This window comes from Montipora capricornis, chromosome 7 (assembly GCF_036669925.1).
Source record: "Montipora capricornis isolate CH-2021 chromosome 7, ASM3666992v2, whole genome shotgun sequence".
NCBI classification, from domain to species: domain Eukaryota; kingdom Metazoa; phylum Cnidaria; class Anthozoa; order Scleractinia; family Acroporidae; genus Montipora; species Montipora capricornis.
Genome location: NC_090889.1, coordinates 30,478,908 through 30,493,907, shown reverse-complemented (window position 1 = coordinate 30,493,907; position 15,000 = coordinate 30,478,908). Strand labels below are relative to the sequence as shown.

Here is a 15,000-nt window from a genome sequence, read left to right as displayed (position 1 = left end):
AATATATAACAAAATAATGGATTCCATGTTCCATGCATCTATTCAGTAATAAATCACAGTAAAAGTCAAAATCTGGTAAGAACAGTGATCAGTGACACATTCGGCGATACATTTTTTCTGTTCTTAATGAAATCTATTTGCTAAACAGACACTTCACTTAGTCAACATTAGAACTCCCTGTCAATTAATGGTTAATACACCTAAAAGGGAAAAAAACCAATAAACTGGAACTGGTCAGCTAGATTAGGAAATTAGATTTCTTGAAAGTGAATGTTTCTATTAAGAAATATGAGAATAAAATGACAACTCCAACATTTTTTAAAGTGGTACTACGACCAAAAAAATATTTTGTTTTTCCTTTGGATTTCAAAACTATGTTAACTAAACGCTAACTCACTGATTTTAAAAAGACACCTGTTTATTTTAGCTGGAATTTTCTTATTTATTGGTCCGCCATTACTAACTTCAAAATCTTGAGAGAGCTGGGTCGAGGAGAAAATGACGTCAAACACTCACTAGTTTAAGAATGCAATGCGTGTGTACGCGGCCTAATTAATATGCAGCACGGGAGTTTCGGGCTTTCAGACTTTTCAACCCGTGGTTTGCATATATAATAAATTCGGTTTACACGCTGAAATTTTAAGCTAGTGAGTAAATGACGTCATTTTCTCTAGATCCAACCCTCTGAGGTCCAATCGGCCAGTTTTGAACGTGAGTAATGGCGGACCATGGAATCCAAAACTTACACTCAAAATAAACAGCCTTTGGATAAAACTCAAAGCTCAAAATTTTGCCAGTTAGGTGTTCAGCGAACACGCTTTCAAAATCAGAAGAAAAAAAGGAAATGATTTTTTGATCATAGTACCACTTTAAAGCCAGGATGTACATAATTGTACTTAATAAGAGATAATAGTAAACCAATAAATTATTAATGTATTTGTTGAAAAATCATGGTTTAAAATCCCTCTTTCCTGCAGGTATTGAAAGTCTCTCCAAAGCCTGAAAAAAAGCCTGTGGATCACATTAATGATTGCCAAGAATTTGTGGAGGAAAACAGCAAATATGATTGGGAAAACGAAAAGCAGCCAAGTTATCACAACTGCCCTCAGCAGCTGTTCAGTGCAAAGCACATTTTGAGTGAAGTTCCTCAACATCTCAAATCCAAGGCAGCCAATGTTGATGCAGTGTCTAGGGCTGCTAGGATACTAGCCATCACTATGTTCACAGTGCTTGAAAGATCTGTCTGTACAATTTCTGGTACAACAGCCAAGAACAGATCTCCGCCACAACCTGGAAAGGAGCCTAAGCAGAAGTTTGATGAACACAGGCTGACTCTAATTCAAGGTAACTGTTTCATTTAACACATAATGTGAAACAAGAAATTATTCATTTTTACTTTGTAAATACATGTAAACTCAGGGGTTTCAATAAAATTTGAAGTACTGTAGGCAGCTGGTTTAACTCAATTAGCTGACTGTATCAACAAGGAGCCATTACCTTCGTGTAGGAAGGGGCGGGAGTCTGGGGGTATTCTACCCCAGAAAATTTTGAAATCTGGAAGCTCTGTATTGCAATTTCTGTTCTGGGCACCAAATTGAGTAGAAAAGATAAAGGAAGATTTTTTATCAACAGCAATGGCTTTATTTGTAACAGTTTGTTTAAATTTATTATTAATTTTTACTTAGATACTTACAATACCGGTGAGCTGAAAATAACACTTACATTGTAATATACATTTCCTTAGGATCTTAAGTTTTAACCTTCTTTTGTAACAATTACTCAATAACAACCTGTTTTGCATAAAACGTCATGATATGTTTGTAGATGCAACTTAAAACGCAATTGAATTACGTAAAAAATGCTATGGTTGGTCTAGGCAAAAATACAAAGAAAGGTTCACTGTAGCTCGAAGATAGCAGTGTCAAATCTGATACTAATTTTGAAATTGAGGTTAAAAAAAGTACATTCAAGTCCATCAAAAATGAATTTAGGGGAAAAAGTACCTGATTTCTCCGAGCGAAGTAGCAGAACACAGTCTGATATTAATTAACGTTTTTTTGCAGTGAGAAATTCATTGAGGCCAAAATTATATTCTCAGTGGTTTCACTTTCAAACTCTTCAATTGCTTAAAATAATTATATTTCTTGCATGAATTTCAGATTTTCTCAGACGAATTTACCCCAAATCATACAGTGCAAGTACCGTGAACCGGAACATTGGCCAGGTGGCGATTGAAACAAGAGGCGGTCGGCACAGGCAAAATGATGAGATTGTTTTGTCGATTTTGACATCTGCTGATAGTGGCAACATTTAAGAAGAATGCCATTAACACAACGAATTTTAAGCCTTATTTAACTTAACAAGAACCTAAAATGAACATGTACATGATACAATCACCTATTTACAATATTTGTACAACAATGATTATCATAGAAGTCATTTTTTACAGCATTTAAGACTGTACGAGATAAATTTGTTGAATTTTTACATTTTGAAAGGTTCTCTTTCAGGCTGTAACATTCTTTCATTTAGTAACTGCTCCTTCTTTGAGGGCAATAAAAATGTTAACAAATGAAAAAATGTCACCTTTTTATTCTCTACAGCATTGTTAACTCTTATTAACCCCTGGGAAAAACTATTGACAGATTTTTCTGTCTAATGCCAACAGATTTTACTTGTGAATTGGAAGGGACTCCTAGGGTGTTGAGGTGTCAAAGGGTTAAAGCAGTCAAAAACTATATGTCCCCTCCATAATTTGATTACTTTTCAATTTGTTAAACAAGCAAAAGCATTTTGCATTTTCCTGCATGCATGCAATTTTCTCCTTTTTTCTGCATGCAACTAGTCATTCCCCTGCATGCATGCACAAAGTGCCAATTTGCATGCAAGCACTGTATGCATGCTGCAGGCATACAGAGCATGCATGCTGCAGGCATGCAGAGCATGCATGCTGCATGCATTCATAATTTTGGAAGGGATGTGAGAGCTGAACATTTTGTTGTTGGCATTTATACAAATTATTTTAAACCTCATTAACTTTAACTACCTGTAATTAAGTTACTTTTTGCACTGTGCAAAAGTAACTTTTTCGGAGATTTTTACAACCAATTAAAAAGTCTTTGGAAAGGTGAAAAAACTCCTAATTTGTCTTAAACACCTTTTCCCACAATTAACTTTTACAGATCTTGCACATCTCCTCACAAGCTTAATCCTTGTGAAAAGGACAGAAAACGTGTGCACTGTATGTAGGTACCTCCTGTTGTCCCATACAAAGCCTCAGGAAACTTTCCTAAGGCATGGTATCAGGGCTTTATCTGGAGGTATCCAGTAGCACTCCAGGTTACTTCATTATGTTTACCGCGACGCGTCATAATCTTGCCGCTTTGTGACAGATCTAGAAATGTTGTTTACCTAAAAGTAAACCAGAACACCAACAGACCTATAGCTATGCATGTCTCAATTGTCAGAAGAAGGAATGTTACTCATCAATGACATGTCATATTGCCTGTCAAATTTTGCCAATATATTAATGAACACGATGTAATCAGTTCAAGGGACCATGTGAAAAGTGCCGTGTTCATTGGTTTTGAGATTTTGACCCTGCGTGTGACCTGTACGTACTGTGAAAAGGCTCCAGAACAAGATTCTTTTTCATAGGTTTTTTCACAGGTTTTTTTTCACAGGTTTTTTCACAGGTTGTGACTATGTGAAAAGTGCCCTGTTCACAGGTTTTGAGATTTTAGACCCTGTGAAAAAACCTGTGAAAAAGCTCCAGCGCAAGATTCTTTTTCACAGGTTTTTTCACAGGATTTTTCACAGGTTTTATGTCACAGGTATTTTCACAGGTTTTTTAACAGGTTGTGACTACGTGAAAAGTGCCCTGTTCACAGGTTTTGAGATTTTAGACCCGGCGAAAAAACCTGTGAAAAAGCTCCAGAGCAGGATTCTTTTTCACAGGTTTTTTTCACAGGTTTTATTTCACAGGTTTTTAACAGGTTTTTTCACAGGTTTTCACCCTGTGAAAAGTGCCCTGTTCACAGGTTTTCAAAATTTCACATCCTGTGAAAAACCTGTGAAAAACCTTTGAAAAAACACATGAAAATTAGTATTTCATAGCTTTTTTCACAGGAAAATTCACAGGTTTTTCACAGGTTTTTCACAGGTTCTCATCCAATAGTGTCCGGTGTATCTCGGGTGCATGTTCTTGAGAAGACTGATGACTGGAAGATGAAATTGCAGTTTTTCCTTTCTGGTTAATTGTGTTTTCAGTGTGAATTTCTTCTTGGATGATAACATTTTCCGTTGTTTTTTCCGGTGCGCTGACAGTGGCAGAAGTTCCTGCGATGCTCTTTTCGTGTGAGCTTTGACTTAAGACTAATTGTTCCTTTAAAAAATCTTCTGTGTCGGTTGAAAGCTTTAGGTATGTTTCCTGACATTCTTCCATCCATGATTCTTCGTGCTCGAATTGCTCGTCGTCTTCGAGAAGCAGTAAGAATTCCTCGTGTTTTGATACTAGATCTTCGAATGCCAGTTCATATTTTTTCAGTTCCTTTCTGATTTCTTCCGCTGGCCGATTTGCAGATAATTTATGACAAACAACTTTTCCTTGACGGGTTAGCGCGCCCTTACAATTTCTCCGTTTTATCTTGGCCTGTTTGATAGCGTTTTCTCGTGCTTCAGACATTGTTTATCGTCTTGAACTCGTTACGAACCTTGGTTAACCAGAAATCGAATGATGTTGCGCAAGAGAACTAAGACGATCCACTACCGAAGAACACTCGCAATCGTATAACTGATAATGTTTTTTATTCGATCTGAAATTAAAATGTACAATGTATTCTAATTAACTAAATCAATTGGTAATAAAGAAATGAAACGAGCGAAGCGGGAATAACCGATAAAAACTTTTAACAATCATTATACCATGCGGCCACTGTTCGTCAATATCCAAAACTTATGAAATCCATATCAAACTAACAAAACTGAAATGATTGATAACATTACAACAGAGAAAATAAACTTACTTCTATTGCGAGTTTTATTAAATTTCATTGATCGGGATAACCATATAACAGTGTAACAGGTAAGCAGTAAATCACATGAAACATGTCTAATTCAGATACCGGGTAAAAAACTAAACTGCTTAATTAAAGTTGAGGTTTATCTACTATTTAAATTTCCTGTTGGGCGTGTACGAGGCTCCCGCAATTTCCTTAACTATGAATTCCTTGCATAGTCCAAACACTACGTTAACAAAAATTAATGGTGTTTAAAGCAATATTCTTGTCCTAGACAGTCCAGTCTGGTTGCCTGAAGTTCCAAATGAGAGTCTTTCAGGCACAAACATGCAGCTCAATGCGAAACGCTGGTAATGAAAGGCTCGGCTTAACTGCAGCATTTTTTTTTTGCGTTTGTAAATAAATTTGAACATCAGCATTATCACAAAGTATGTAATTGTCTTGTTGCCTTACAAGAAGCCGAATAGCCTCGTAGCCCCGTAGCCATGAAGCCACGTAACGTAAGTAGCTCTGTAGCCATGTAGCCACATAGCCATGTACTGTACATGTAGCTCCATACACGTAGCCACGTAGCCAAATAGCTCCGTAGCCATGTAGCTGCATTGCCACATAGCAATAATTTTAAGAGGTACAGCTTCAAGTGGTGGGGTATTCTGCAGTTACTCCAAAGGTTCGATAAATTTGTGAGTCTTAATTCCGATGTTTTTCATGTAAACAAACGGTTTCATAGTGGGTTGAAGACTAAAACAGCAAATAATTATTTTGTTGAGTAATAGTTGTGAAAGCACAAAAGTGCAGGACAAGGAAAAACACCCGCCCGATAAAAAGGTTCAATAAATTCTTGTGACCAAGGTTTTTCCAAATGTCGCTGCAAAAATTCTTGACTATCGCACAATCCCCAAAGTTTCCCGGAGCATTGAGATAGAATAGGCCAAAATTAAAACAACAAGATAAAATTAATATGGTCTAGAACACCCTCGTGAGCTGGTAACCAGCTTAACCATGTAATGCTAGCCTCATAAGATCCTGAAAAAGGTACACAGGTTCAATGCTCTGACAATGACCCTTGATCTTAGCCGAAAGTCCCAGAAGCAATTGCCTTTCATAGATGCCATATGCATCGTAATGCCTTTTTTCAATCGGAATAGTCATTTAACCCTTTCAGCCCCGATAGTGCCAAATGGCACTTATAGATTTTACTCTGTCTAACGCCAGACGATTTTACTCGTCAATGGGGAACCCCTCGGGGCTTAAAGGGTTAAGCTAACAGCGTGAAAAAACTATGTCCCCGTTTAACCCTTTCAGCCCCGATAGTGCCAAATGGCACTTATAGATTTTACTCTGTCTAACGCCAGACGATTTTACTCGTCAATGGGGAACCCCTCGGGGCTTAAAGGGTTAAGCTAACAGCGTGAAAAAACTATGTCCCCGTTTAACCCTTTCAGCCCCGATAGTGCCAAATGGCACTTATAGATTTTACTCTGTCTAACGCCAGACGATTTTACTCGTCAATGGGGAACCCCTCGGGGCTTAAAGGGTGAACAGAATCCTGACAATTCATCACCCTAGGAGATATAAATCTTTCATTTGTTGTACATACAATATTGACAGAGGTCTACACAAGAACAAATTCGCCAAAAGGACTCTTATTAGACAAAGTAGTACACTATCGCCAAAAAGTGAGAAAAAAAACAGCCCGGTGATTAAGCCTGATACGCCAAACCAGTAAAAAAACTCCTTCTATGAGAAAAAACAGGAAACATATTCTCCAAACCAATGCAAAATGACCACTGGTGTTAAGAGGTCGCAAAAAATGTAAACAACACCAAGCGAAAAAGCGAAAACTCCCCCAATCAAACAACGTAGACGGCTGATTGGTGTCAAGTGAATGTCACAGGTCATAAGGGTGGTATAAATCATGGCTAAAAGTGTGAATGCCAAGCATAGCAAAGTCTCAGGTACCTATGGGAAATACATTAGTGCACGATAGCCTGATTTAGAAACAGAACAGGAATATCAGTTGACAATGGCGTGCACAGCAAAATATCCATATTAGGTCATATTAGAGTAGAATCCAAAGTATTCTGCGAGCTCTCCCTTCATCAACTGACGTTCCCTTTCTGTTCAACATGTCCTCTTCACCTGAAATGATGATTATCGACAATTCCTAATATTTTCTGGCTGTTATCGACAATTTAGATTACTCTGTCCCAGGACAAGTTGCATTCCTGGACAGGATTTAAACCCAGAGCACCCACTTTGAGGAAATGCTTTTATCTACTTAACCACTAAAGATCAACTGGCTGACAATTGTACTGATTATTTACCAACACTAATTAGTACATTGTATATTTAAAATAAGTCTAGTCTAGTGCTTGATTTTAAAATGGTTAGCTTTCTCTTGAGGTTTGGGTTAGGGTTAGGGTTCGAACTAGTAGCCAATATAAACAGACATTCCAACCCTCCTGATTTGATGTGTTGCCTCCCGCTCTCCCCATTTTTATCAGATTCTCCCAATTTTGCTTATCTTAAGCATTTTTTATGATCTGAACTGTAAAACGTTACATTCATGTATTACACTTTCTTATCTTATGTTCTTGCACCCAGTCTCTCCATTGAACACCCCGTGTTAAGCAGACTCATATTAAAGGCCAGCAGTCTTACTCCATTTAGCAGCTCCAAAATGGACAAGTATGGCCTGGACTCGGACTCTTATCACTGGCAGTGATAAGAATAAAGACCTTACAGAATACCACAAAAATCGATGTCAAAATGTATGAAATGCCACTTGAGAGAAACTAAACTTGCAAAATTTCCAAGGGGGAATATCCCAGACCCCCCTAAAGGCTTGCGTCCTTGGCGCTAAAAAATACTCCCTTTTTTCCTTCAAAAGGGGTTGGAATGTCTGCACAAACAGACTGTGTTAATGCTAGCTTATTCTAAAAAAATGCAAAAATTATTTATTAATGTATACCAGTAGTTATCACAAATCCAGAAAATTATATAGAGTCACCTCTACTGAGTAACGACTGCCCTGCATCTCAAGTGTAAAGAGCCCAGGCTCAGCAACATGTCGCCAGAAGCTCTGAAAGCCGTCGTAATCATGGAAGTAACTTCCAGTCAGGTTGCAAGTTTCATCCTTATGGTTACGACCAAATTTAAGTGTCTGGTCATTGTTTCGTTTTTCACTTGTCAAGTCAACAGTGTCAAGTGTATCACCATTCAAATATTGTTGGCAACCTAAAAGAAAAGTGAAAAAAGGAAAGGAAAGGAAAGGAACTTTATTTAAGTGTCTAGTCATTCTAGCGCTGGAGCACTAATTGGGGACACTGTAAACTGAAATTAACAATTAACAGAAATCCAGTCAAATGTTGGTTTTTGAGGAGAGGGGAAACCGAAGTACCCGGAGAAAATTCCTCGGTGCAGAGTAGAGAACCAACAAACTCAACCCACATTATGATGCCGGATCTGGGAATCGAACCCGGGCTACAATGGTTGCAGGTGAGTGCTCTCGCCACTGCGCCATCCCTGCACCCCGCAGGGATGTAAGTCATTCCTTCAGAAATAAATGCATAACATTATTAAAACCCCACATGGACGAGTAAAATCTTCAGGCATTAGACCAAGTAAAACCTACTAATTAATTATTCTGTAGGCTAAGGGCTTGGTTGCTTAATACCAGATTTGTCAAAAAGTGCTAGTCTGAGACAGTCGGACCATGAATTCATGCCTGTGCAATCAACTGTGCATTACTGTACATTCCTTTTTCTGGCCTATTATTTTGCTTCAATTTGCCCGTAGAACATACAGTCTCGAAGCGTATAAGTACAGCCCATGCACTTTTACAATGTAAATTCCTCCTTGACTTAAAATCTGTTTGACAACCAGGAACCTTTATAAATATAAGCCTGTCCCCCTTTTTTTCTCTGCTTACCACTGAACAGTCATACCTAATTCTGGGTCAGTGACAGTTGGAGTAAAAAAAAAAAAAAGAACAGAAAACTAAACAAAAAGAAAATCAGAAACAATCATAAAAAACAGTTTCAAGCTGTAAAAGGTGTCAAGTGCCAGGGGGCAGAAACGAGTACAGAGTTGAAGCTTAAAATAATTATGTTTTCCTCCCACTCACGCAGAAAGCCTCTCCTGTTAGAAGAGTGTCGCACGCATTTACTCTGGGGTTGAAGTTGAAACTGGAAATCTGTGCATGGGCAAAACCAACATTTGTATCTCAGATCAATTAAAAGTTGAAAATGTTTTACAAAATCACTACCTTCCTCATAATATTTTTTTTTTTTTGAAAACTCAAAAGTACCTAAGACATTATACCCCCGGGTTTTAGCTTTCGTAGTATGAAAACTAACTAAAGACCCTTTGTTAATAGTGGTAATTATGGGAAAGAAAACCAGGAAAACTTACTGCTAGTCAGAGATTTGAGCACTGGATGTTGACTCCCTACAAGGTTTAACTTGATGACGCCATGATACATTCTTTCTTGTCACTTTGAGTGTTGTGTGACAGAAAAAAAAAACAGTGATATTTGCCGATGTTTACTTATTGGCACGGAAAACCTAATATACATGCAATAAGATAGGGTCTTCAATGACGAGAAACTCAGTATGTTAACCCTTTGGTTGTAACCACTATTAAAAATGTGATACCCCGGGGTAATTTGGTCAGCACCTATTTGTTATCCATTTCTAATCTCAAAACAAGCCCAGCACGTATCATTGAGGAGCTTATTTGAACGTGCATTCACAATTTAGCTGTAAGTCATGCCCAACAAGGAACAAATGCCGTAGCTAGAGTATGATATGTCTGATAGGGGACTGTCAAATAGTTTTACATGTAGGACATTTTCCGTTAGTTTCTCTGCTTTTGCCTCACTCACATGTACAAGCTTATTTCTCAAGGTTATTTGCAAAGTGGGCGGAATGAAGAATTTAAAGAGATGCTTACAGGCTCTCCCGCCTCGCCTCGACCCAAGCCCCCACTTGCTTTTCACACACAGTTTTTTTTGTTTTCTTGACTATCTGAGAGCCTGGAACAGGCTAAAACAAAATGAATGCACGAATAAAAACCGGGTTTCAAAAAATGCTGATCACTGCCATTGACCCCTTCACTGACCACGCAGCTGACGTCCCATAAAATTTACGGGGAATATTAATGGAATATCTGCGAATAGAATTAAAATCATGTTTGGGTTGAAATAAGTTACAAAACACCATAATTTGAAAGCCAAAAGCTGCAAAAATAGAAGTGAACGAAAATCTGGGCATCAATGTTTAGTTTCCAGTCTTTAATTTGTAACGAGATTATTAAAGTTTTCTTTTCTGTTTATACTGATATCGATGCGTGTTACAAATTACGTGTCAGAGTACCAGAATAGCGTGATTTACCCCCGGATAGCCGATATCTCATATCCTCATTTTAACAATTAAGCTGAGAAATAAGCTTGTACATGTGAGTGACTCAGGCAAATGCGGAGAAACTAACAGAAAATCACCATGTCCTACATGCAAAACTATTTCAGTCCCCCATCAGACATATGATACTCTAGCTACGGCATTCGTTCATGGTTGGGCATGACTTACGGCCCCAAAGCCCCAAAGCTCTACATTGATACGTGCTGGACAATGTGCTGACAAAAGTTCCCTGGGGTATCACATTTTTAGTGGTTAATTTTTATACAACCAAAGGGTTAACATGCTGAGTTTCTCATCATTGGAAAGACCCTATCTTATTATATTAGATTTTCCTTGCCAATAAGTAAACATCAGCGAATGTCACTGGTTTTTTTTTTTTCTGTCACACAACACTCAAAGTGACAAGAAAGAATGTACATGTATCATGGCGTCGTCAAGTTAAACCTTGTAGGGAGACAACATCCAGCACTCAAATCTCTGACTAACGGTAAGTTTTCCCGGATTTCTTTCCCATAATTACAACCATTAACAAAGGGTCAAAAACTAAGACGGGTCTTACTTTTCGTACTGTGAAAGCTAAGACCCTGGGGTCTTACATGTAGGTTTCAAGGGTCTTAGTTTTTGTAGATCAGTCAGATGATAGTAAATGGAGAAAAAAAGGGGACAGCCCTGAATTAGCAAAGAAAAAGAGAGTCCTGTGCAGTAATAGCTGTCATAGAAATTTTTCCACAACACACTTGTTTCGATTCCAAGCTTGTGATTTAAGCTTTAGTGAAAATAATTTGGGGCTGTTTCAGCTTAGCCTGTTCCAGGCTCTCAAGTGAAACCGTGGCAAAGGCAAGAATCTGGGATAGTGGTGTAGCAGGAGAGCCTGTAAGCTTTACTTTCAATTGTCTCTTCTGCCCACTTTTGTCAAAATTGGATTAAAGTTGTCAAGATGTCAAATGGACAATTAGCCTTTATCAGTTCATCCTTCAAAGTGCTGCCGATTTGGTAAAAAAAACCTATCATGTATTGGCTCCAAGATACTTTGCATTCCTTTTTTAAACGTGTCAACATCAAGGAACTCTCGGTGTTTTCAGTGGTGGAAATGTTTTAGCTAATCTTTTTGCTTCGCTCACTTCGCACAGCCACAAGCTTATTAGAAAAGATGCCCAGTGTCCACAAACGTGATGATATTAAAAATGTTTACAGACCCTTCTGCCGCCCCACTACCCCATGATCAGGATGATCAGCATTAACTTGATTCTCTTCACAGTTCAAATATATACAGTGCATGGCTTTTATATATTAACCCTTTGACGTCTAAACCGGTCTAAACCGGCCAGACTTAGTATTTTCTTCCGTCTAATGCCAGATGATCTAATTCCTTGTCAATGGGGAACCCCTGGGAGTCAATGGGTTAATCACTCACTGAAAAATCCCATTACCCCTAAGACGTCCAAACCGGCCTAAACCAGCCAGACTTGGTATTTTACTCTGTCTAACCTCAGACGATTTTACTCATCAATGGGGAACCCCTGGGAGTCAATGGGTTAATCACTCACTGAAAAACTGTCCCCATTAACTGACCCTTTGACGCCCAAACCGATCTAAACCGGCCAGACTTAGTATTTTACTCTGTCTAACGCCAGACGATTTTATTTGTCAATGGGGAACCCCTGTGAGTCAATGGGTTAACTTTCATCAGAAACCCATAAGGGTTGAAACGTGTAACGGCCCCTTGTGTGCTGGGAAACAAGCTTCTGAATATTCAGTTTTCTAAGTACCATATTTGGAACAACAAGAAAGAAACATTCAACCAATCAGTTCGCAAGAACACCGTGACACAATACCACCAATGTTCTCGAGCGAAATTAACTGGAGCGAGGGGTTTCCAAAACTTATATGGTACTTAGCACTGAATATTCGGAAGCTGTGAATGCACGTTACACGTTTCAACCCTTACGGGTTTCTGCTTTCATCATATCAATATCCCCTACAGGCTCAATATGAATTCACAAAATGACTAGTTCCGAGATGGCTTCATAGCAGCTCAACTGGTAAAGCACTGCACTGGCATCACAGAGGTCTGGGTTTGAATCCCGTTCAAGCCTGAATAGGCCAGTTTCGTATTCTAACAGTTGGACTGGATCGAGCATGAAAAGGAGGCTAATGTGGGCAAATTAATTTGCATTTGAAAAGATTTGCCTGCATTAGCCTCCATTTCATGCTAGATCCAGCCCTGCTGTGAGAATTTGAAAATGGTCTTTTTTTCAGACTTTCCTTTCGTTGCAGCTCAAGCAATGATAATTACATGTATAAACGTGTTGATCAGTATTAACTTAATTATGGCTTGCTTTAAAAGAGGATTCCCTGTATCCCCTTCGTGCAGTTTTATAGTTGTTCACATTGCAATTGACCAAGGTGAAAGCAAGGATACATGAAGAGTTCATCTCGTGTTGATATATATAATTACTCTTTTCTTATTTGCAGTATTAAAGTACAAGATCTTAGCTTATTAGCGAAGGTGAGAAATTAAAAACACGATTTAGATCATACATTGCTTTTAAATCGCCCCAGTCACATCTTTGCACTAAATTTATTAGCGTGCAGTGACACTGGATGTGAAAATGAAACTATACCATCTACATGTAAGTGAATTACCTGCAAAACTGGCAGCTACAGTAGCATTGATACACCTTCGCATCGATGGAAGAAATGAAGGGAATCCCGAATAACCACAAGTACACGTGCAAGAGCTGTAATCATCGGCCACTCTCAAGTACACGGCGTTAAATTTAAACCTGCACCATTGAAACACACAATCATAACTTGGTTTCATGTAAAAAGTGAAAAAATCCGGAGATGAAGATGTCCTTTCAACGACCCATCTTTCAACCCTCGACTCAAAAAATTCAGGCACTGCACATCCAACCAGATTTTCATAACATAAAAGCAGAAAGAGCAGCAACAACAATCTCGGTTTCAATCTCAGCATGTTTCCTCGTGCCTCGAGAAGACTTCAATTTCAAGCGGAAGTTGATTTGTTGTCATTTGATTTCACCGTAAGCATATCCCGATCAAAGGTGTTTATTTTGTATCCTGAACATCTGAAACCAAAACTGAAGTTTGATGCATCTCGTGACGATCAGAATCAAAAGTCGTAATAAAAACGACACTTGATTTAGTTCCTAATATTTTCGGAAACCTTGCGTTTTTCAGTTTCTTCGAATGTCCCATCATCCTCTCTGGAACTACCCACAAATATCTTTTCCTCCCCTTCTGAAAATGGAACGTTCTTAACCTGCGAACAAACGACCGCCGGAAATATGTCTGCGTTTGCAGGCTAGAATTTTCTCGATTTTTTTTTTTTTTTAAGTCAAAGCTCAAGCATCTTTTATTTTCCCTGAAGAAATTATAGAAGATAAAACTGGTCAGGAATTCACTACAAATGAGCTTCTGGAGATGCGCATGTTTTTTGTTCACAGTGGAAATGAAATGAAACATGACATTTAAACTATAGGGAAGGTATCTGTTTACAAACATTGCTTTTGTTATTCAAATGTGCCAAAAACAGGAACAAAAGACAACCAATGGGACATTAATGACAATAGGTGACGTCAACGATATCTTCCCTATAGCATATAATCTTTCTTCAAAGGATGCCGCTCCAGGAATTCTTGGTTTTTACGTGACTTCATCAAAATTAAAAAATAAGGAATTATCTATCCTTTTGAGGTTTTAGTATAGTTAGCTATTAGAACAGCTAAAGACTGATCTTTCCATAAACTTTCAGTTTAATAGGGTTTTTCGTCTTGCCAGGATAAAGCAAGGTTGAATTTCTAATCTTTTCCGTGACTCGATATTAAAATTGCGGTCGAGAATGCTATTACGCAGGTTAAAAAATAGGTACGCATTGCGTACGTGTGGTAGAGCAGTAACTTGGCACAGTGCTTTAACCCATAATTGTCAACTGAGCTGCGTTTTGTTTTCCAGGACGTAATATGTAAAATATACTAAACATAGAAGGATTGAAGAAAATAACTAGGGAATCAAGAAACATTGGCTTCGAGGCTGACATGAAGTTCAACTTCTTTTTCACAGCAAGTTTAAGCGTGTACTCTGAGCGTCTGATGCGTTCCCTGAAGTTAAGCCCTGTCCGGCGGGAGACCTCAAAATATACAACTTGCTGCCAGAAAATTCTATTTAACGCTGAAAAATGCGGACTAAGCATGGTACAGATTTTGTTAGCCTGCTTTATGCAAAACAACTTTTTACAATGACTGTAAAATTTTTGCGCGCTCATTGGCCAATTTTAGTTGTCAATAAGCGGACAGACACATAAATTTATAATTTATGCGTTTCGAAGAGTTTAAGTTATGCAAAATTTTGTGAAACGTCGATCTGTCACTTTTTAACAAATAGAAAGTCTCCGTTTTTCCATTAGCCAATAAGAAAGCGAGGCAAGTTATGAATTTGGTCGCGTCAGATTTTGAAGTTTCTCGCATTTTTGTCTCGCCTTCTTCTCGTGGTTTGACTTAATTTTGACCCCTCTGCCTTTTTGTTAGTGTAAAAAA

The 15,000-nt window shown here is 38.3% G+C and overlaps 1 protein-coding gene and 1 long non-coding RNA gene across 2 annotated transcripts in view; one reads left to right on the top strand and one right to left on the bottom strand.

Moving 5' to 3' along the window:
- The window catches only part of LOC138056872 (uncharacterized), a 7,204-nt gene extending 4,195 nt beyond the window's left edge, over positions 1-3,009 (top strand). Inside the window, exons 2-3 of the long non-coding RNA XR_011133541.1 lie at positions 978-1,344; positions 2,160-3,009. This is a non-coding gene — a long non-coding RNA (uncharacterized lncRNA). The remainder of the gene's footprint in view (positions 1-977; positions 1,345-2,159) is intronic.
- Positions 1-13,612, bottom strand: part of LOC138056864 (mucin-5AC-like) — a 38,987-nt gene extending 25,375 nt beyond the window's left edge. The window contains exons 1-2 of the mRNA XM_068902787.1: positions 13,088-13,612; positions 8,032-8,258 (exon numbers count right to left, since the gene is read on the bottom strand). Coding sequence (XP_068758888.1) covers positions 8,032-8,258; positions 13,088-13,421 — 561 coding nt within the window. The 5' untranslated portion in view covers positions 13,422-13,612. The remainder of the gene's footprint in view (positions 1-8,031; positions 8,259-13,087) is intronic.
- Positions 13,613-15,000: the final 1,388 nt, after the last annotated feature.